Genomic DNA, 23,812 nt, shown 5'->3' with positions numbered 1-23,812 from the left:
AGGATACAAAAGTAACGCACAGAAATCTCTTGCATTCCTATACACTAATGATGAAAATTCTGAAAGAGAAATTAAGGAAACACTCCCATTTACCACTGCAACAAAAAGAATAAAATACCTAGGAAAAACCTACCTGGGGAGACAAAAGACCTGTATGCAGAAAACTATAAGACACTGATGAAAGAAATTAAAGATGATACAAACAGATGGAGAGATATACCATGTTCTTGGATTGGAAAGATCAATATTGTGAAAATGACTATACTACCCAAAGCAATCTACAGATTCAATGCAATCCCTATCAAATTACCAATGGCATTTTTTACAGAACTAGAACAAACCATCTTAAAATTTGTATGGAGACACAAAAGACCCTGAATAGCCAAAGTGCCCTTGAGGGAAAAAAACGGAGCTATAGGAATCAGACTCCCTGACTTCAGACGATACTACAAAGCTATAGTAATCAAGACAATATGGTACTGGCACAAAAACAGAAACACAGATCAATGGAACAAGATAGAAAGCCCAGAGATAAACCCATGCACCTATGGTCAACTAATCTATGACAAAGGAGGCAAAGATATACAATGGAGAAAAGACAGTCTCTTTCATAAGTGGTGCTGGGAAAACTGGACAGCTACATGTAAAAGAATGAAATTACAGTACTCTATAACACCATACGCAAAAATAAACTCAAAATGGATTCGAGAGCTAAATGTAAGACGGGACACTATAAAACTCTTAGAGGAAAACATAGGAAGAACACTCTTTGACATAAATTACAGCAAGACCTTTTTTGCTCCACCTCCTAGAGTAATGGAAATAAAACCAAAAATAAACAAATGGGACCTAATGAAATTTCAAAGCTTTTGCACAGCAAAGGAAACCATAAACAAGATGAAAAGACAACACTCAGAATGGGAGCAAGTATTTGCAAATGAATCAACAGACAAAGGATTAATCTCCAAAATATATAAACAGCTCATGCAGCTCAATATTAAAGTAACAAATAACCCAATCCAAAAATGGGCAGAAGATCTAAATAGACATTTCTCCAAAGAAGACATACAGATGGCCAAGAAGCACATGAAAAGCTGCTCAACATCACTAATTATTAGAGAAATGCAAATCAAAACTACAGTGAGGTATCACCTCACTCCAATTAGAATGGGCATCATCAGAAAATCTAAAAACAACAAATGCTGGAGTGGGTGTGGAAAAAAAGGAACCTTCTTGCCTGTTGGTGGGAATGTAAATTGATACAGCCACTATGGAGAACAGTATGGAGGTTTCTTAAAAAACTAAAAATAGAATTACCATATGATCCAGCAATCCCACTACTGGGCATATACCCAGAGAAAACCAAAATTCAAAAAGACACATGCACCCCAATGTTCATTGCAGCACTATTTATAATAGCCATGGAAGCAACCTAAATGCCCATCGACAGACGAATGGATAAAGAAGTTGTTGTACATATATACAATGGAATATTACTCAGCCATAAAAAGGAACAAAACTGAGTCGTTTTTTGAGTCGTGGATGGACCTAGAGACTGTCATACAGAGTGAAGTAAGTCAGAAGGGGAAAGACAAATATCGTATATTAACGCATGTATGTGGAACCTAGAAAAGTGGTACAGATGAGCCCCTTTGCAGGGCAGAAGTTGAGACACAGATGTAGAGAACAAACGTATGGACACCAAGGGGGGGAAACCACCTGGGGTGGGGATGGGTGTGCTGAATTGGGCGATTGGGATTGACATGTGTACACTGATGTGTATAAAATTGATGACTAATAAGAACCTGCAGTATAAAAAAGCAAACAAAAAAAAACAACTAATACTAAACTTTCTTTGGGTTATTTGTATGGAAATATGTTAATATAAATGTTTCAGATATTATATGAAATTTCTAAAAGTCTTATATGTTCTGGTATAATTTTATAAGTCATAATTCTAGTTATTACTTAAAATGTATATCTCAGAAAAAACTAAAAACAAAAAACAAATTAAGGACTTTATACCCTGAAAGAAGCAAACAAGACTTGAGAGGAAGCAGAAAGGGGAGGCAGAGAGCTGTTTAATCAAGCTGAGAAAACAATAATATTTCCCAGTATCAAATTTAGAACCTGTTGTAGCCCCTTTCTAAATTGAAATTACACTTGGCTCCTCAGGAATTATTTATGATTTGGCGTTTCTATAACACTTCCTTTCTATGGCAGGCTTTATGAAAAGACTATTACTTACTGCAATAAGCAAATGAACTTAAAAATGAATAAGAAATTTTCAGTCAAAATCAAATATCAATTTCCCTAGAAATATAGAGCAGGCATAATATTGCTTAGCAAATTTCAAATATTTATAGACATTGGTAAATTTATCCTTATAAAAATTTCCCCGAAGTGGGCAGAAGCTAGAGATCCTTTGGCAGACGAAAAAACTGTGTGTTGCTGACTAAATACTCTGTGCAAACAGAGGAACAAAAAAGGGTCATTTTTCTTGTTATACAGGACTTATAGCAGAGATTGCTAGGTCTTACCCCAAATCCATGTTCCTCTTTCCTTTAGTAACAGAACCTCAGGTAAAAGACTACATTCACCATCCTTTCTTGCTAAAGGGTATGAATATGTGACTATGCTCCAGCCAATGCAAAGAAAGTAGAATTGAAATGCTGAGTGGGACTTCCAGGAAGTCTTCTTAAAGGGAACAAATGCATTCATCTTTGCCTCTTTTTACTCCCTGCAGCCTTGAAAGGCCGATGTAATGGCTGTATATAGTCGCTATTTGGCCGAGGGTTAGAAGCTAGTGGCTGAGGGATGATGTAGCAGAAAGAAAGGAGCCTGGGTTCCTTTTGACATCCTGAGGCCATCATAGCAGCCCTGGACCCCCTCCCTCTGGCTTTCTTTTACATTAGAGAAAAAAAAAAAACAACTTCTATCTTATTTAAGTCACTGCAATTTTGATTATTTTGGGTATATGCAGCTGAACCCAATCCTATTCCAAAACCAAGCCTATCTGAATCAGCACAAATACCAGACCGTACTTCCATTGGGGAATGAAACTTAACAAAATAAGATGGTAATTTAAGGTTCTAGTTTTAACAATCATGTAGTTTCTCAAATAAACTATGTGTTGTATGCAAAAGCTTTCATTGCATACTGACAACAAATGCTTAATAAACATGAATGCTGAAGAAGAAAATAAAGTTTTAAAGGATTTCTACAATTAGTATTTCCCAAAGTAGTAATATTTTGGACAAGTTAATAACAAGAGCAAATAATAAGTTAATATTTATAGAAATATGACCCTAAATTGGTGAACAAAGTTAAAAATATATAATCCCCTTTTCCTCAAAACTATTACTTTTTGAAAGATAATGAAGGGACTTCCCTGGTGGCGCAGAGGTTAAGGATCCGCCTGCCAATGCAGGGGACACGGGTTCGAGCCCTAGTCCGGGAAGATCCCACATGCCATGGAGAAACTAAGCCTGTGTGCCACAACTACTGAGACTGTGTGCCACAACTGCTGAAGCCTGTGGGCCTGAAGCCCGTGCTCCGCAACAAGAGAAGCCACTGCAATGAGAAGCTTACACATTACAACAAAGAGTAGCCCCTGCTCGCCGCAACCAGAGAAAGCCCAGGCGCAGCAATGAAGACCCAACGCAGCCAAAAATAAATAATTAATTAATTAAAAAAAAAAAAGATAATGAGGCACAAAAAGTAACATACAAAGTCACACATAATTATGTAAACACTGCTTTGAGACATAACACCAAGTATTTTTATTTGTTAAGATGTTTGTGAATGTATTTTTGGTAATAGCAGTTATGAATAGATGATTCTTGATAAGATATAATGGGAGGAAAAGGTATTATGATTTTCTGCGGTTGAATCAGCTTTAGTTTCTCATGCAACTCAAGAGTTTTATGCCATTCAGATGGAACACTGCACAGGAAAGCATTTTACTTATCAAAACACTGGAGGAGACTCCATTTTACACGGGAACAATGGCTTTTTAACAGTGCTTGATGGGGAGACATTAGGAACCTTGCCTTGAAAGCCATTAGCAAATTTATCTAGAAAATTTTATGCTACGTCATGAACTAACCAGCAACTGAAGACATCCTAAACTGCTTAGTGTGCCAATTGCCCCTGTGAGCTGCTTTCAGGAGACAGCAATGAGTATCATAGATACTGAAGCATAAAAAGTAGAAGGACATGGGCAATTCAAAGAAAATGATGCCAAAAACTCCATAGTGCCAAAAAAATTTAAACAAACTTGCATTTTACTTTGGAGTAACGTTTTTTCTTTCTATTTCCAAGTAAATTTTAACTTTGTTTCTCAACTAGCCCTGCCAATAGAGGAGCTTTTCCTTACACTGCCAAACTATCAATTCAAACTTGAAATCGATCACCACTTCTTTTTCTCCTAAAGCAAGGTACCTTATAATATATAATAAATAATATAAGCTGACCTGAAGCAGGTGAGTTAGAGATTTAAGTCATTCTTTTTTTTTTTTTTTTTTGCGGTACGCGGGCCTCTCACTGTTGTGGCCTCTCCCGTTGCGGAGCACAGGCTCTGGACGCGCAGGCTCAGGGGCCATGGCTCACGGGCCCAGTCACTCCGCGGCATGTGGGATCCTCCCGGACCGGGGCACGAACCCGTGTCCCCTGCATCGGCAGGCGGACTCTCAACCACTGCGCCACCAGGGAAGCTCAAGTCATTCTTTTAACAATCAGTTATGGAATTAAATCTAACCATCTGTCTCAGTTGTCCTGTTTTGTTCAAATCCTCATAATTTAAAATAAAGAACAGTAATGCTCATTAATGAGATTCATCTACCAATTACTGAGCAATTGGAAACAGCAGCTACTCAATAAATGACAGCTGTTGCTATAATGTCTCTTGAAGCAAAATACTTTCATTTTATTCTCACCTTAACATTTCTTGTGTTAAGCTTCTAAAATCTACAAAAATCATAAAACTAAACTATAAAAGGGAGGGTCCAACACTATTGCTTTTATTTTATAAAATACTGACCGTAAACGTCCCTGAGAGATTATCATTTTACTGATTTTATCTGCCTTCCCCATCCTCGTAAGAAATCACTTGCCATAACTGAGAGGATTGCTAAGAGACTGCTATTAGTAAATTCCTTTCAGAAAAGCTCTCAAAGTATGCTCTAAAGATGACCATCTACATCAAGACCACCGAGGCTTGCAAACTGCAGATTCCTGGCCTGTTCAAGACTACCGAAGCAGAATCTTGCTGTGAAGCCCAGGAACCTGCATGTTTATGATAAGCATCATTGCCTCAAAATCAAATCCAAACTCCTTAAGCTGAAAACCTATTCCTCCTTGTCTGCTTTTCAGAGTAACTGGGAAACACTAAGTCTCTAAATTGTGCTTTCTTCAAGATTCTTAGAAAGCTGTCTATCTCTCTGTATTAGTAAGCTAGCTGCAGTTATTCAACTTTCCTTCTTTGGTTTCTCTCGCTCTCACTTTTTTGGCATTTATGTACTGTTTCCTCCCAAACTTTCTCAACCTCTCAATGACCAGTAAAACAGTGAATGTACACCAGCCAGCAACAACTATACTGGAGGATTAGTTCACGGAATCTGTCCTCTACCCTGAGTTCCTGTATGGATCCCTGCTATGTGGTAACGTTAAAAAAAAAAAAAAGACAATTCTGGACATGTTTTATTTTCCATGGGCAAATTCCTCTGTTTCATGCACTGCATTTTGGGAATCTTCCCAACTCTTCCCACTGAAATTCCATCTCTGAATTAACTATGTAATGCTGAACATCAATTTTTCTCCCAAGTATGGCAGCCACCCAAATTTGTGTCAGGCGTGAACTACAGGAATATGCTTACCCTGCCCTAAATTCTGAGCACTGTTAAAAGATCCAGAAGATGCCCAGGTTAGGCTGAGAGCACAGCATTCTCCCCAGAAGCAATTACTCCTGTGCAGATGCAGGAAGCATTTAAGGGTGCAGCATTCAGCCAGACAGCTCTCCTCTACCACGCTTATGCCAGTTCACAGTCAGCACTTCATACCTGCCCAGCCAGTGTAAACAGTGCTATCCCGAGGGTCTGCTGACTTTAGGCCTCTCTCCATTTGCTGAAGAAGCTCTCGAATCTTATTGTTCAGGCGTTGTGAGAACTCAGTAGTCAGCTGTAGGTATTAAAGGGAAAACAAATATCAAAAAATATGGGGCACTGGGTGTCCTGGACTATAGGCTATTAAAAATAGGAGGGTACTTCATTTCCACTTAAGCTACATTTTTTTTGCCTAAGAGAACTGGACAATTACTTTATTCTTAAACAAGAACAAATTAACAAAACTTAAAAGTACTACTGTGTTTTCTTACTCAAGTTGGGAAATATTTTTGATGTAACTTAAATGTTTTACATAAAATTTTTAGTTAAATACTAAAAAAGGCTGCCAATGATAAACTGGATCATAGTAATTTCCACCTACTAAGAATCATCTATTATTTAAACCAATATTTTTTATTATAATAAAAGTCATTTTATTAAATTAAGCACAAATCAGAAAATGTTTGCTGTTTTCAAGCCACTGGAGTTTTAGTATTCAAGCAGCAGCAATGTTAATCCCCTAAAGAAACATTCTAATTGCTTCTGTTATTTGAAAAATGAAGATACACATTTATAAAAAATCCATTTATTAAAAATGTATAAACATTTTTAAAAAATTGTAGAAGTAGCATAAGAAAAGCAAAAAAACCTCACAGATATCAGGAGCCTTCAGCAGAGTAGAAAGAACATCCGACTAAGTATCAAAAACCCATGCCCAGCACAGTGCCCAGAAGGCTTGGGGCCTCATAAATACTGCTCAATGAATGAGCCCAGCTACATCCTTATCCACTATTAGCTGAGTGACCATGCTCAACCCATAACTCCTTTATGCTTCAGTTGCCTCTGTAAAGTCAGGATAATAATACCTGTCCCACCAATTTCAAAAGGTGCATTGAGGATCAAATGAGATTGTGTCTCTCATGTCGTTTGCATTCAGGGATGTAAATGTTGATAGTTTTACTATTTTAAGCAGTCCAGTGGTCTATAAAGTGTAATAATTTGGATATAGGTTGAAAGCACACTGAGGCTGGGGTGTGGGGTTAGTGACATCCATATAAAGGCCCACATATGTGGCACAAACAGTGAGGCATACCGAATAATTATGTTATTTGTTCTAAAAGTAACTGAAAAGTATTTTGAAAGTTCTGTAGACACTGAATCATGAAGTGTCTTAAAAGAACATTTTAATGTATCCTTCAATATTTTTAGGAATCTGCTGTGATTCTCAGACTTGGATTTCACAAAGCAGTAAAACTGTGAAACAATGTTGGGGAACATTACAAGGATACAAGACGTTTCATCACACAAGGACTGTAAAAACAAACCTAACTTACTCCCTGTTAGCATCACAACCTCATTTTTTTAAAAAGGGCATTTAAAAACTGAAAAAAGTAGAAAAAGTGGTATCAGAATTATTAATAATAATAAAAGATATTAAGGTTTACTGATACTCTGAAGAGTATCTCTGATAAGGCAAATCAGGCGATTAACCATCTCTGGGTTATTTATTCTAAGCACCACTATGATCCATTATTTCACTATCTGAAGAAGAAACCAGTGTTTGATGGACACACTCCCTTTATTTAACAATGCCTGCCAAGGGGTTAAGATTTCAACAAGCCTTAAAAATACATTTTGTAAGGTAAAATATACTTCAGTATTGATATAAAAGGTCTATAAATCTCAACTAGATAGAAGAGTGCATCTACATAAGAACATGTCATATTCTGTTCATAGATCATGGATAATTTATCATCTTGCCTGGCCTTACTGTAAGCAACCAAGAATGATGAGAATGCCTCAGCCTCAAGAAGGGAAGTCACTTTCTATTTGGCACATAATTGCATTTAAGAAAAGTGAGCTGCCTAAGAATACTGATTGCTTGTAGCAGACCACAAAATTATTCAAACCTAGGAATAATTTGAAGAGTGTATAAAAACGCTTTTTTCTGATAGATGCCAGGAAATAGAGCAGTTCCTTATTGAAATCTTTGCATTAACAAATTAAGGAGGACAGATCTTCAGGGTCCAATCCTTGATGTTCAACATTAAACGATTTTAAAACTGGTAGGTTAATTTCTTTCTGGGATGGGTCCAAAACCCATGTGTTGGGCAATAAATTACACTATTGGGGCCAGAATTCAAATTTATGAACATTTTTTTTCTCCCTTAGAAACAGAGTTAAATTTATAAAAAGCATTTACTTTATAAACAGCCTAAATAGTGAGATACATTTTATTGAAGGCTGCTTTCATTAGGATCCATCCTCAAGTGTTCTCTTTGCCAAGTAAGCATGAAGCAGCAGGTCTTCCTCCAACAAGACAAGACAAATGCTTCAGCTTCAGGATCTGCAGAGCTGGGCAGAATGCAAGTCCAAATAGCCAAAAGGAAGCCATCTGACTTCAAGGTAATGATTACAGGCTTTGTTTAGGGAGTTCAATTCTGGTCTTAAAAGAATCAGATTGATTCTAGCTCCATAGACACTTCGGCAGCCTTCTATCTTACAGCTCTTCTCCATCTCTTTCATTCCTCCTACCTGCATTACTCACCCAAGTTAATTTATAAATGACAAGTGTTTTAAGGAAAGAACCAACAGAATCACTGAAAGTTCACTTGGCAGATATGAAATCTCTAAGGCCCTTACATCACATGCAAAATGCTTTTCATATGGCTGATAAGCTTAGAAGAAATAAACTGGTAAAATTTTTAAAAAATGTGTGCACATTTAAAGATATCACTCTTCCAACCTAACTCACTCTTAGGATTTCTCAACTAGGTATTCTTAAAAAGAACTGTATTCCCTCTTAACAACTATATGCAGAGGCATGAGAAAACACAGGCTTCTGGTATCTCACATCCAGGTTCTGTTTCTTACACTGACTTGTGAGGTGCTCACCAGTTAAACTGACCAGTTTTATGTATTTATTTATTTTCCAGTTGTGGGGATGTCCTGGGAAGAGTGGAAATGATACAAAGATTTCAGGGACTATGTCCCAAATCTCTCTTAGCACTTTCAGTTTAAAGATGTCTTCACCCCATTCTGGTTTACTCTCGTCCTTACCCTGTCCATACGCCTGTTCAATCATAAAACAGTAACACGGCACCCGTGAAATGCCATCAGGATTTCTCACCTCTCTTTAAAAAACAAACCAAAAGTGATCAAAAAATTCAAGATTACACAGAAAATTGCAGAGCCGCGAATTTTTATAATTTAGATATCAATGTTTGAGACTGTTTCAATTATTAATTATTGTTGATAATATTAACAGTGCCTCCTTACAGAAGTTCAACATTTTAGAGCGCAAATTGTATATTTTCACATATACTTTATATATTTAAAATATATTTTGTATGTTTATAGTGAAACTCTATTATATTTTTTAAAAAAGGATGCTCATCCCTTTCTTTCAGGCAAAACTGAACTTTCCAAACACTCGGGGCTGGAGGTAGGGGTGCAGGCAGATATTTCCCAAACTCACCCTCCCAGCAGAATCAAAGTAGCCTTCAGCCAGGGATTTGTTATAATCGGCATAAGGATTCGGGAAGGCCCTTTGCGCCATGATGCCAGAAACGAGCCTGCAGAACAGGGGAAAAAGAAAATCTACGTTGAGATACGGGCCTCGGCCGAGTTGCAAAGGCGGCGGCCAGCGCCCCGGGAACACCTTCCTTCCAGTTCCCGGACCACTGCTTGGTCCTGGCGGTCCGAGCGGACCCCGGGCCCACCGCGGCCCAGCCGCTAGGGCGTGGCACCTCCGCAAGAAGGCTGCCAGGGCCCCGAACCCACAGCAAAGAATGCGACCCGTTTCGCACCCCACGTTTGCACTTTCGCGATTCAAAGTAACTACCAGCCCAGGGTCCCTAAGCCCTGCACGGTCTCGGGCCACTCACCCCGCAGCCTCCGGACAAAAACAGAAGGGACGCTTTCACGGCCCACTTCCTGCCAGCTGGACCAATCAGAGCCTTCGCCACTCCGGAGGCCCGCCCCCTTCTCATTTTCACTTGTTAAAGAGACAGAAGTATGGTTTCCAAAGGATGATACAGGGTGATGTAATTCTTGGAGGGCTGGAGTGGGGACGTATCTTAGAATAATGTGCAGCTGTACCCAATATTTCCTACCTTTCTTCTCTTTAAAATTTTTTTTAAAACAGTTAAGTAAACTAATATTAGTCCAGATGATTCATAAGAATTCAATTCAATTTTTTTTTTTAATCTGGAGGAGAAAAAATGACTGCTTTGAGATCTGAATATATTCATAGTCCTACCGCTAGAACTGAATAAAATTGGGGAGGATTATGTTTCTCCAGAGACTTGTCAAACTTTTTCTTTCATTTCTTAAAAAACAAACAAACGAAACAAAACACCACCACTACCATCAGCAACAACAGTGACAAAAATCTTTGAAGATAATTCATGATAATTTAACCTCAAAGGCTCTCGGTGGATGTGAGTGGCCAAGGGCAAGGTATCAAATAGCAATTGCCAAAACTTTAAGGAAAATAACATGAAAACACAAATCACAGCTGTTAAGAACTTTAAGCTCCTCCTTAGTCTAAATTAGACGGTAATACTGTATACACAAGCCCTTTAAAAACAAGAATGTCCAATAGAGCAGGATAACCAGAGCAATCAATTTCAATGTTTAACAGTCGCTAGTATTTGAAAAATTTTGCTTTCATTTAAATTTAAATCCCACCTGGTATACATTAGGCCCATTCTGTTGCTCAGAGAATTTTGAAGTTCTGTTAAATGGTCAGAGAGAGTCACGTTCTCTTTTCTTTCCTTCTCTCTTGTTTCAAGGAAGGACCCTAGCCCCAAACCTCTTGTTGAAGCTCCATCCCTACCCCACCCCCACCTTGGCCCAAGCTTGTCCCTCTGTGGCTGCCATCCCAAAGTCTACTTCTGACCCTGCTCTGGCTCAATTTGTTCTTTTGAACTGCTGCCCTCTTAGGATACTTTTTAGCTCCTTCACCAAATTCATGAAGGTTTAGTAGAAGCCCTCAGTGCATCTTAAGTTGGACACCCTTCCTATTTTAATAGATGGGTATGTGGAGGAGAAACTCATAAGAGAGAAAAGAATAAGGAGTGAGAGGCATTTTTAATTATTTTTCTTTAATTATTAAAGGCTTACTATCAGTTTATCCTATTCACAATCTTTGAGCAATTAAAATCAGTGATACTGGAAGGGATGCTTTTTTGTTGTGGAAGCTGTCCTGTGTGTGTTTAGCAGCATCCCTGGCTCCTGCCCACTAGATGCCAGTAGCACCTTGCCCCCCTAAGTGGTGACAACTAAAAATGTTTCCATACATTGCCAAATACCAAATATCCCTGGGAGGACAGAGGGACAAAATTGACTCTGGTTGTGAACCACTGAGATACATGGAAGACCATATTCTATCTCAATTTTTCCCTTAATTCCCATTTCCCACCCATTCCTCTCCTCCAGGAGGCAAACACCACAGTATGTATGATTTACATAATCTTTGGAAAATATGTCATGGGTTGTGTAGGTATGCTTTTTTTTTTTTTGCGGTACGCGGGCCTCTCACTGCTGTGGCCTCTCCGGCCGCAGAGCACAGGCTCCGGACGCGCAGGCCCAGCGGCCACGGCTCACGGGGCCAGCCGCTCGGCGGCATGCGAGATCCTCCCGGACCGGGGCACGAACCCATGTCCCCTGCATCGGCAGGCAGACTCTCAACCACTGTGCCACCAGGGAAGCCCGGGTATGCATTTTTAATAAGTGGAGTAGTGCTATAAATAACTTGTGTTTTATATCTATTTGTGTTGCTCTATGTACACTTGGTTGTTTTAGATAACTGCATACTTAATATTTTCGTAGTATGTCTCCACCTCATTTTACTTATCCTTTCCCCCAAGGATGGGCATTGTTTCTAACTTCCACATCACAGATAATACAGTCAGGAATATCCAAGTACATGTTCTAAGAGGATCTGGATGTGACTGTATCTGAGATATATACCAGAAGTAGATTGCTGGATCACAGAACATCCTCATACTTAATTTCCCCAGTACTGTTAGATTGCTTTCCAGAACTACTAGACAAGTTTATATTCTTTCCAATAGTACCTAATAGTTTCTGTCATTCCCATGTCCTCTCCAATACTTGATATTATCTAGTGTTCTATTTTTTGCAATTCTAATGGACAACATGGAATCTCATTGATTGTTAAACTTTAAGTATTTTTGTAGCTAATAGTGTTGAGTTTTTCTTCATATACTCATTAGACATCTGACCTTTCCCTAAGATTTACCTACTATTATCTTTTACCCATTTTTCTTTTGGGATTGTATTATTTTCTTGTTGATATGTAGCAGTTTTTTGTTTTGTTTTTGTTTTTTTGGAGGGAGAGGATATTCTAGCTATCAATCTCCTTTGGCCTTAGATGTTGTACATATCTTCTCATCTGTTAACTTTTTCTAAGGTAACCCTCGTTGAACCACAATTCTTCATTTTGATGAAGGAAAACCCATCCAATTTTAACATTGTAATTTATGGATTTAGCTTCATGTTCAAAAAGTCTTTATCCATTCCTAGGCTGGAAAGATGACTTACATTTTGTTTTATTAGCTTTTTACTTTTTATGTTTAGGTCTTTGTCTGGAGTTTGCTTATGAATATAGTGTAAGGCGTGGATCCACACTTATTTTGGAAGGGTATAGAGTTGTTTTGAAAGTTCAGATACAGTCAAAGCATGACAAGTCCTCTGTTTGTTAATCAGAAAAACCCAAAGATTTGAAAGACTGGAAATCATATAAAATTCATTTCTGTCATTCATTTTGTTTTGTTTTGTTTTAGAAGCAACCCAAAGAATTTCTCCTTGGTTCTGACTCAGAAGAAAAGTGATTGACACTGACATACTTGTATTAGCCTTCTAGGGCAGCCATAACAAAGTACCACCAGATTGGGTGGCTTAAACAACAGAAATTATTGTCTCACAATTCTGAGGTTGGAAATCCAAGATAAGGTGCCGGCAGTCTTGATCTCTTCTGAAGCCTCTCTCCTTTGCTTGCACGTGGTTGTCTTCTTCTGTATCCTAACACGGTCTTCTCTTTGTATGTGTCTGCTACCTAATCTCTTCTTATGAGGACACCAGTCATATTGGATTCGGGCCTACCCTACTGACCTCATTTCACTGTAATTAGCTCCTTGAAAAACCTACATCTTCAAATTTAGCCATGTGCTGAGGTACTGGGAGTTGGGTTTCAACAAATGAATTTTCGGGGACACAGTGCAGCCCATAATAGTGCTTATGTTTTCACGTATGGCTGTGGTGTCTGCACACATTTGTGGCTAACATAGGTTTGATTGTTGATTATTTTTCAAGGACCATTCCACTTTTGATAAATTTAGAATTTTTTTGAAAAGCATTCTAATGTTCTTTCTCTTAATTTGTGAATCTGTTTTGTGTGAATTCTTAGGAAACAGTCATTGTATTATTGCCTTTAAAAAAGAATACCTCTAGAAATCTGGGAAGGTTTATATTAAACTGAGAAAACATGTACCATCTGTGAGCTCCTTAGTTCTCTTCTAAGACCTTAATTTCAAAATGCTATAATGTGTATTAGGATGAAGGCTAAGTTACAGTTATAAAGAGGCTCAAAAACACAATCACTGACATAAATAGAAATTTATTTTTCTCTTACTCAAACATAGCTTTGCTCCATGCAGCCATTTATGATCGCAGGTTACTTCCATCTTGTTGTTTTTCCCTCCAGAGTGCACTATCCTCGTCTGCAAGATCCATGCTGGTCCTAGGCATGTTTCTTCCAGCTTGTGGGAAGGTCAGGAAAATACAGAGAAGTACACATCTGATGCCTTCAACCTCAGAGCAGGAAGTGGAATCCATCGCTTCCCACATTATTCCATTGGTAAGAATCCAGCACGTGGCCACCTCCAGCTGCCTGGGAGGCTGTGGAATGAAGTACCCAGCTATAATGAAAGAAAGGGAAGACTCACTGTGGTGGACAGTTACTGGTCTCTAACGCAGAGTGGAAGCTCTAGTAACTGATACTGTGTCTCCCATCAAAGGGGCAACATGCTTAAATTTCTGTGGTGTTCCCTTTTCCTCTGACCTCCTAGCAACCACATCATCTCTGTTTCCTCCTGCATATTCCCTTGAACTTTCTGGGTCATTGACTTATGGTAGAAAATAGATTGTAAGACTCCATATTCTTTCTTTTTTCTAGAAAATTCTCCTCTCTCAAAACAAAAGAAAATGAAATGCATGCGCAAAATCAGGCATATGGCTATGACTTTTTTTCACTTTTCTCTTAAGTATTACATCTTTGTGGAGAGTACCCTATTTCCGTTTCAGCTCGAAGTATAAAGCAAGCATTATCTAAGTTTGAGTTTAATATCGCCACGCTATTGTTTTAACATCCATCTGGGGCAGTGTAATATTGAAGCAATTTTCTATTTCATTTACAGTACAGAATTCATAGATTGACAGGAGCTATTGCCAGTGGAGGAAACAAGAACCTAAACAGATGTACACCGCATGCACTATGGTACGGTTTTAATTTCCCAGAGAGAGTATTTCCTAAGGTACTGATAACATTTCCTCCCTCCCTTGTCAGGACTGTTATTAGTATGCTGACAGATTCCTTTCTCTAAATGTACCTGCTGGGTGAGAGCCTCTATTATGTGAGACAGGTGCACTGGGGTTTTCTTGGGATATTAAGGACTGTGAGTACAGAAAGTTGGTAAAAAGTGTACAAACATTTAAACTGTCTTTTCCTCTCTACACTTAACATTTGAGAAGGGATCTTGATCAACAGTGTTAGTCTATGTCTTTACCAGCAAAATAAAACAGAGGCTTCGCCCTTTATTGCTGAACATATGTACCTGTACTAGTTGTTAAAATTATGCAGCTCCCCATTTCTCTATATGCTTTAGATGCATAATGAAGGTTGCAATGGAAAGTGTCCCTAAGCAGAGCAACCTTCTCACGACAATGAATCATTAATCAGGCGGATTGCATTTGCTTCCTTCGCCACTCAACCATATAGAACCCACCCATGGAATGAGATGATTTATTATCAAAGCCTTGCAAAATGTTTTCCCATTTCAAGGTGTTCTTTTGGCCTATCTGGCAGTCCTATTTCCTGGTAGGGGGAAGTAACCAACAGAGAGACATTCTGGCCCATATAGTCCTTCTTTTAAGCTTCAGAATTGCCTCACAGCAGGTATTTTTCAATCATTTAAAAGAGAAGCTTTAAAATTTCCTGACTTGCCTGGTAGCCACGTTATTTGTACCTCGTTTTTCCTTTCTATTTGCCGTAAGAGGAGAGAGTTCAAATGGATCGGGGAGTAACTACGTGAGTAGATTCGTTTATAACCTAGAGTCTGCCGTACAGAGGGAAATAAGTCAGAAAGAGAAAGATATCGTATATTAACGCATATATGTAGAATCTAGAAAAATGGTACAGATGCACCTATTTGCAGGGCAGGAATAGAAACACAGACATAGAGAACGGACTGTGTGGACACAGGCAGGGGAAGGGGGGGGCGGGATGAATTGGGAGATTAGGTTTGACATAAATACACTACCATGTGTAAAATGGATAGCTAATGGGAACCTGCTGGATAGCACAGGGAGCTCAGCTCGGTGCTCTGTGATGACCTAGATGGGGGCAGGGAGGAGGGAGGTCCAAGAGGGAGGGGATATTTGTATACCTATAGCTGATTCACTTCATTGTACAGCAGAAACTAACACACCATTGTAAAGCAATTATACTCTAATAAAGATGTTTAAAAAAAAAAGAAAAAAAAACAAACACAAAATGTGGGAGGAACTGCTACTTCAGGGCAATATGAACTTTGCCATGCAACTTACAGACTTAGAAGGAAACTTCAAGAATTCAGCTGGTTCACTCTGCTACTGCCACATGAGATTATCTGGAACTGACCACATTACTGGTCAGCCAGTGGCTTTGGTACAGAGGAGAGGGCCTGCAGACCCAGGGAGGAGCTGGCTCCTTTGCCATCGTCATCCTCTGGGTTGAACCTCAAAGCCTGGATCCAGAGCTGCTCTTGGAGGCGGCTGAGAGAGCCAGGAGCAAATTCTCAGGCTGATTTCCTTAACCCTGAGAGACAGGACTTGGAGTCTAAGGAGTTATACAGAACTTTCCCCCCAGGTAATTGCAAGTTCTAGAGCAATCAATGTATTGTGTCACCTTGGAACTTATTAAAAATACAGATTTTCTAACTTCACTGCCAGAGATCTTGATTCAGGAGTTTGGGGTTGATTCTGCGTTTTTAAAAAGAGTTCTCTGTAGGATTCTCTTGCAGACTAAAATTTGAAAAATGCTGGAGAGAGAGAGAGAGAGGGAGAGACTATAAAAACTATGGTGCTAAATGGTAACAAGTAGACTGAACTTTTGTGAATTACCATACTCTCCAATTTATATCTGATGCGTCATAGCCCTTAAATATTTCCTGGGACTACTGTTAAAAACCAGAAAACAACCCCCACCCCCCAGAAAAAAAGAAGAGAAAGGAAAAAGAAATGTCTGTTCGCTCTAAGCTAATACAGCCTGCACTTACAGGCAGCTGTTTCACCCTAGATCCTTACAGAAAAGGAGCATTCATAACTTCTTTTGACAGCCAATTAGGGTTTTTAACATCCTTATATTTCCAGGAGTTCTGTCTTAGATCTAACCTACATGTCTCTCAAACAGAAGTTTAAACATCTTTTGAGCAAGGTGGAGAACAACTGGTCAGGACAAGTCTTTTTGAAACTTGAGCTTGAGTTTCTTCAGGCAGGATAATTGCATTTTACACCTTTTCATCATGGGGCTATCCTAGAGCTCTTTTTTTTTTCATTGTTTTAAATTTTTTATCAAACCCATCTATTTAATAATTGTGTTTTATGTCTTCCATAATCACATCAAAACATTAGATCGTAAGTTACCTGTGTGGATTTTTACTGAATTGTTATGTATTATTGTTTTCCCCTCAGGGCAAAAGCGTCAAGATTAGATATGATGGCTAGTAGGTGTGGGGCAACACTGGCTCCACTCTCGATGACCCTAGTGGTATATCTACCCACCTTGCCCTGGATCATCTATGCAGATTTTCCCATCGTTGCCGGTCCTGTTCTCCTTTTGCTACCCGAAACCGGAACTCTGCCTTTGCCTGACACGATCCACGATGTGGAAAATAAGTGAGTAAACCTTCTAACCATCCCCTGGGAGGGACTGTGTGCTTTGGATCTTTGGGTAAGAAAGACAAAACCCCTAGTGCTTCCCTCAGATCACTGGGAAGGCTGAGCCTTGCCTGGGATACTTCCATCTTGGGCCGTTGCCTCCATGAGTGGCAAGGTCATTTCTATCCATTGTGAGTTCCAGTCTAGACTGCAGAAATCCCCTCTGCCCTGTTCTCATTGATAGTTTAGTGATGAAGAGATGCTAATTCGCTCTGTTGTGACAGCACATCCTACCTGCCCTCATGGTGGTATTTCATGATCCTCAAATCCATAGGAGCCTGGGATATAAAAGGGAAACAAATGAAATGGCCAGTGAAGGAATAATGTTAGGAAGATCCCATAGAGTTAAAGATTCTCTTTGAAAATATAATAAAGAAATAAATCTTATATATGTGCCTGTAAGATTCAGGCAATTTTGCTGCCATAAGTAATGGAAAGGTTGAGGATAGGGGAAATAAGAAACTGATATTTTAAAATAAGAAAAATGGAATATGCGTGATCTAGGGATCCCATAATAAAGTTCCACAAACTGAATGACTTAAACAACAGAAATGTATTGTCTCACAGTTATACAGGCTGGCAGTCTGTTTGCAGGACCATGTATTGTCTCACAGTTACGTAGGCTGGCAGTCTGAGCTTAAGTTGTTTGCAGGACCGTGCTCCCTCTGAAGGCTCTAGGGAAGGGTCTGTTCCAGGTTTCTCCTGGCTTCTGGTAGTTCCTTGGCTTGTGGAAGCATAATTCCAGTCTTCACATGGCATCTCCCTGGCATGCCTCTGTGTCCAAATTTTCCCTTTGTTAAATGACACCAGTCATATTGGGTTAGGGGCCCACCCTATTCCAGTATGACCTGATCGTAATTAATTATATCCACAACAACAAATGTTTCCAAATACAACAATCTCATATTCTGAGGTACTGAGAGTTAAGACTTCTCCATATGAGTTTTGTGAACGACACCAGTCAACGTGTAACAAGTGGAGAGTTCCCTTAAGATTTTCAGTCCACCTCTTGACTTTCCAAAGGTGTCATTCGCAAGAGGTCTAAAGAGACCAACTGACAATTGGCAACTTCCAAACTGCTTTCTGGGGTCTGCAGAGTCAGCAGAGCCTTTTCCAGCCTAAGTGTCAATCCCATGGATTTTATTGGATTGTAAGAAGCTGATGGTTAGAGGATCAGTTTGTACCTGTGCATGGAGGGCACCCAAATTTATTTTTATTTTTTCTGTTTTTTAACGTTTGTTTTTATTTGCTAATTGGCTGGTTGAATAGCTGTTTCTGTTTTGTTTTTCCAGCAAAAATTCTCAAGAAAAGTAAGTGAAAAAGATTCCTACATAAAAGTGACAAAATTTTAATGAGATTTTATGATCTGACTGGTGAGGAAAAGAAAAATATGAAGAAAAAAATGGGAGTTTTCCTTTATATCTACAAACTAGCAAGGAAATATACAAAATATACAAACTAGCAAGAAAATATACTGGAAAATGGAATCTCATTTATAATTAGTGATTATTTATAGTCATTTGTAATTAGTGATGTTGAGAATCTTTTCATGCATCGGTTGTCCATCTTGATGACTTCTTTGAAAAAATGTCTGTTTTGCACCTCTGCCCATTTTTTTTTACCTTTAGTTTCCTTTTATTTATTTATTTTACTGTTTTTCTTTAATAAAGCCCCAAACCATCAAGCTGGGAACCAGGCAGATAGTGCTGAGGGGACCAGGAGGTTGCTGTCACTCATCAACCTGCCAGAGCATTCGGTGTTGTTGACGGGGCTACAAAAAGGCCAAGAAGGACAGATTGGTCCACAGCCCCTTCCTAATAACATCTACTGTATACAGGGCCTTTAGAGTGTGCCGGGAAGTTTACTTGAGATATTTGCTTTGATACGCAGAACAGACTTGCGAGTAGTCACTACTATTAACATCCTGCTTTTGCAGGTAAGGAAACCAAGACTTCCAAAGTTAAGACAATTTTCCAAGGTGGCCCTAGACCTTCCAACTGGAGAGCCAGCATGCTCACACATTATCCTTCTCCTTCAACCCAGCTCCAACCCTCAGTGCTTCCGTCCCTGCCCCCTGCTGACATTAGGGCCCCAGTGCTGCCTGTCAGTTACTCAGACCCTCTCATAACTTCCACCATTCCTTGTAAATTCCTATTTATTCTTCCTGCTCCAAATCTGTGTTTCTCTCCCTCTGAATATTTAGAGTTCAAATAACCTGATGCAGATGTATGTGGTGGGAGGTAAAATTTTACACTTGCCTGCAAAAATCACCTATTATCTGTTTCCATATATTTGGTTTATACACAAGTTTGGCCCTGCCTGGATGTATAAGGGCTGGCCTCTAACATGCCTCCAAATTATACTCTCTGATTCATTTGTTGGTTTTTTTGTTCACTATTCATCCTTTTACTTTTCAAATAGGTATTTCAAGTAGATGTTTGTGGAACATCTATTGTGTTCTAGGTTTTGAGAATACAAAGCTAAAAGGTGTGGTCTTTGATCTAAAGAATCTCAGTCTAGTAAGAAGAGGAACAAGTAAATAGATGAGTACAACCTACATAAAAGTTATTCTATAAGATGTGCAGGAAACTGGGAAATCATAGCAGGAGCACCTAACCCAACCTGGGGGAGCCCGGAAGGTTTCCTCGCAGGTGACACCTGAGACGAGTCTAGAAGGAAGTGTAGCAGTGAGCTAAATAAAAGTGAGCAGGGGTGATCATTCTGTACTAGAATGATTTCATTTTCTAGATTATATATATATATATGAAATTATATGGTATGTACTGTGCCTCCTTTTCACCTGGCATAATTATTTTGAGATTTATCCATATTGAATATATCAATATCCTTTTTATTGTTCAGTTTTATTCTATTCTGTGGATATACCACAATTTGCTTCTTCATTCACCTCTTCATGAACATTTGGGTTATCTCCAATTATTGTCTATTTACGAATAAAAGTGCTAGAAGCATGTACAAGCCTTTGTAAGGGTGTACGCTTTTGCTTCTCTTGGGTAAAAACCTAAGAATGGAATGGCTGGGTAGTACGTAGAGTGTATGTGTGACGTTAAGAAATGAGTGAACTGTTCACCGAAGTGGCTGTACCATTTCTCATTCCCACCATCAGTGTATGAGAGTTCCAGTTCCTCCATATATTCGTTGACACATGGTGTGTTCAGTCCTTTAATTTTAGCCGTCCTAGTGGATTTGCAGTAGTATGTCATTATACTTTTAGTTTTCATTCTTTCAGTTATTTCATATGCTTACTTGCAAACCATATGTCTATTTTGGTGATGTGTCTGTTCAGTTCCTTTGCCCCTCTTTTTATTAGGGTGTTTATTTTCTTAGTAGTTTTGAGAGTTCTTTATATATTCTGTACACAAGTCCTTTATCAGATGTGTGATTTGCAAATGTTTTATCTCAGGCTGTGTCTTGTCTTCTCATTTTCTTAACACTGTCTTTGAAGAGCATCTAATGACTGGTTATTTGGGGGAGTATAAGTGCCCAGAACCCTTGCTTCAATCTGGGATGACTCTGAAGGGACATCTTGGATCCAGAGCTCCCCATGGGATGGGCGAGGGCTTCTATTCTGACTACATTATGGGTCAGCTTCTCCGTCTGCAATCTGCCTTCTCTCTTCTTCACAGCTCTTATTCCAAAGGATACTCTACAATAACCTCTTACATGCAAGTTTCTCTCTGAGTCAGTTTCCAGGAACCACGCCTAAAGCAGGGCCTGTGACTGTTTTTGCTTGCTTTAAATCCTTAACTCTCTAACTGGATCCTACCCTATACACACACAAAAATGTACACTGAAGCACATCTTTGTTTGTCCCTAGTTAAAATTTCTGGAAACCAAGTCTAACTCAAGAATATACATATCCTTCTTCTACCCTCTTTTTTCCTTAAAGAAGCTGTATGTTACTTTCTCAGAAGGATCTACTGAACCACATGCCACTGCGCTTGTCTTTCATGTGGCTCTAGGTGTAGTGCCTCCACCTCCAAACCTCCTTCCTGCTAGCCTGTTGTCACCTTTCTGACCTTAGCCATTTAGATATTCAGCAGAGGGATATGCATTCTTGTGTCTTAAAACTAGCTGTACAAATCATGCATGGACCCTAATATACAACAGATTCAATCTGAGTCATTGGAATTTTGTGGCAGCTCCATAATTTGTATGTGGGAGTGGCTCAGGTAGCTGTCTCATGGGGTGGAACACAGAATGGGGTTGTCTGAACCTGCATTTGCAAAAAACTTTACCTAAGAAAGAAAAAGCGTCTGTTGTGTGTATGAAGGAGTGAACGATGAGGAAGTTGATGGAAATTATATTAATGTTCCTCCAAGCCACCTCTTGGCACTGGCATTCTTTGAATGACTTGCTGTCTTTATGTTTATCTTAGCTGTTGTTTAGGACATTGAGATGCACCACCCCACCTTCCCACCCCCTTTTGAAAAGCAAAGTCTGATTTCTCTTTTTTTGTTTTCTTTTCCCCACAGTTTGTATTTCCTCATTCAAGTGTTTGGTGAGTAAATTTACCTTTACACATGTCTGTGTTCCCAGCCATACATATCAATTTGTAAAAAGCCAAATAGAGAACAGTTTAGCACCAGTGAAATGTCAGGAAAATGCCCAGAAGGCACCAATGCAATACTGGAGTTTCAAATTTTGAGAATGGAATTAGGCCATTAAATCAGTTTTCGTGCCTGTGTCAGGGACCATAGGGATATGTCCTAGTTCTTTAAAAAAAAAAAGGAGCAACTGAAACTCACTCAGTATAACTCATGGGTCCATACAGGGGACCTGTGGGAAACCTCTGGACTTGAAACTAAGTGAATCTACATTGAAATGGCCTTTTTCTTTCTTTATTAGATATCTGATTTGCTCGACAACCTTTTACTTTGGCTTGCTTGCATTATTCTTTTTTGGCTGCACAAGTTGGCTATTCTCCAAGGTTGAAAGAGAAGAAAGAAAAAGAAAAGAAAAAACTGGGGCTAAATCATACTGTTTGTTAGATCACAGGTAGACCCTTTCCTTTCGTGTTGGACGAAAAGACACACCTCCTTTGGTTTAGATGGGAGACAAACTAGTTTTCAATACAAAGAGTTATTATAATGTCTCCAGTGCCATAGTGGAAGCAGAAACATCCTTTCTATTTGAAAAGTGAGGAAGGATGACAACATATATCTGGGCCCATCATCCTCATTCAGAAAAACCCTGCCTCTGATTGCAGGCTGAATTGCTCATGACCACATTTCTTTTCCAGGGCTTGACAAACTGTGCTTTTTCTAAGTCTCATTATTAGCGTGCTGCCTGTTCCTTCTGTCCACTCCTGCTGCCGTGCTGTGGTAGTGATTGTTTTGTGTGTATAGGTACTATTGCCCTCAGAGATTAAGGGTGCATTGTGAGCAGAAATAAACCAACGGATCTATTAGTGACTGTACAAATTCTACCCACCTTTTGGACAATAACTGAAAGATCTCTTCTTGGGAAAGTAAAGTTTCCTTTGGGAATTGGGAGTTAAAACTTGTGTTTACAACTGTGCCTACATCCCCTTTCCCACTCCCTCATCCCTTTTACTTTTTATTTATAATTGCAATTAATAGCCAGAAAAATCATGGAACGTTTAATTTTTTTTTATGTTCTATAGGGAAAAAAAGGTGAAAAAATTTGCCCAAGTACGTTTACTGAGATTTTCTTAGCAAATCTAGAAGAAATCTTAGTGGACTGCAGGTTCACACTTTTCACATATATCCCTCTAATCCTTACTTTCATACAAATCTAGGAAATTAAAGATGCAGCAGATTATTAAGAAATATTGCTATTTGTTCATTAGAGAGCTTGGTAAGAAACATTATTTTAACATTTGACAAATTGTGTGGTCTAGACTGCAAATTTATAGAATGATGGGGAAGTTTGGAGGAGGCCTGGATCCGTGCAAGCAGCCCTAGAAGAAAATCTTTAGTTTGATTTACCTTGTAGGACTGAAGAATATTTATTCCAGGATTTAAAGGGAAAGGGGTCCTCCTTTCCCTCTTTGCACCCAGGGTTGGTTTGACTTGAGGGGTGAGGTATTCAACTGCTGTTGACTTTGCTTTGAATTTCTGTCTACAGAACTTCCAGAAGACAGAGTACATCTCTTGTTGGGTGCAGTATAGGTGGGGGTGTGTTGGCACTGGTTCACTCCCGGCATATCTCAGGAAGGAACACTTTCCTCCCTGCACATGGACTCCACACCAGTGGAGCGACCCAGAAAGAAGGCTGCTCCACTTCACGTGTGAGCAGGAGAGAAACTTCCCTTCCCTGGCATACTTATCTGCTAGCACTTTGATATTTCCATTGTGGAGGTCATAGGAGCAAGTAAATAAATATTAGATAAGGAACAATCAAAGATATGGAAATCTAGCTTAAGTCACACATCATAAAATGGCGAGACAGAGCCATAAACCAGTCACAGAACCTTGGTCGTACTTTCTTTTCCTTATACTATC

At 39.2% G+C, this 23,812-nt stretch overlaps 1 protein-coding gene across 2 annotated transcripts in view; it reads right to left on the bottom strand.

Moving 5' to 3' along the window:
* Positions 1-10,040, bottom strand: part of LANCL1 (LanC like glutathione S-transferase 1) — a 44,102-nt gene extending 34,062 nt beyond the window's left edge. Inside the window, exons 1-3 of one of the 2 annotated variants that reach the window (XM_060016166.1) lie at positions 9,989-10,040; positions 9,580-9,676; positions 6,060-6,177 (exon numbers count right to left, since the gene is read on the bottom strand). In XM_060016166.1, the coding sequence (XP_059872149.1) occupies positions 6,060-6,177; positions 9,580-9,660 (199 nt within the window). In that variant the 5' untranslated portion in view covers positions 9,661-9,676; positions 9,989-10,040. The other variant, XM_060016167.1, reaches the window with a different exon arrangement.
* Positions 10,041-23,812: the final 13,772 nt, after the last annotated feature.

The sequence above is a fragment of the Delphinus delphis genome, chromosome 7, assembly GCF_949987515.2.
Source record: "Delphinus delphis chromosome 7, mDelDel1.2, whole genome shotgun sequence".
Lineage (NCBI taxonomy): Eukaryota > Metazoa > Chordata > Mammalia > Artiodactyla > Delphinidae > Delphinus > Delphinus delphis.
Note: the sequence above shows the minus strand (reverse complement) of the source record. Positions and strands in the feature narration are given on the sequence as shown.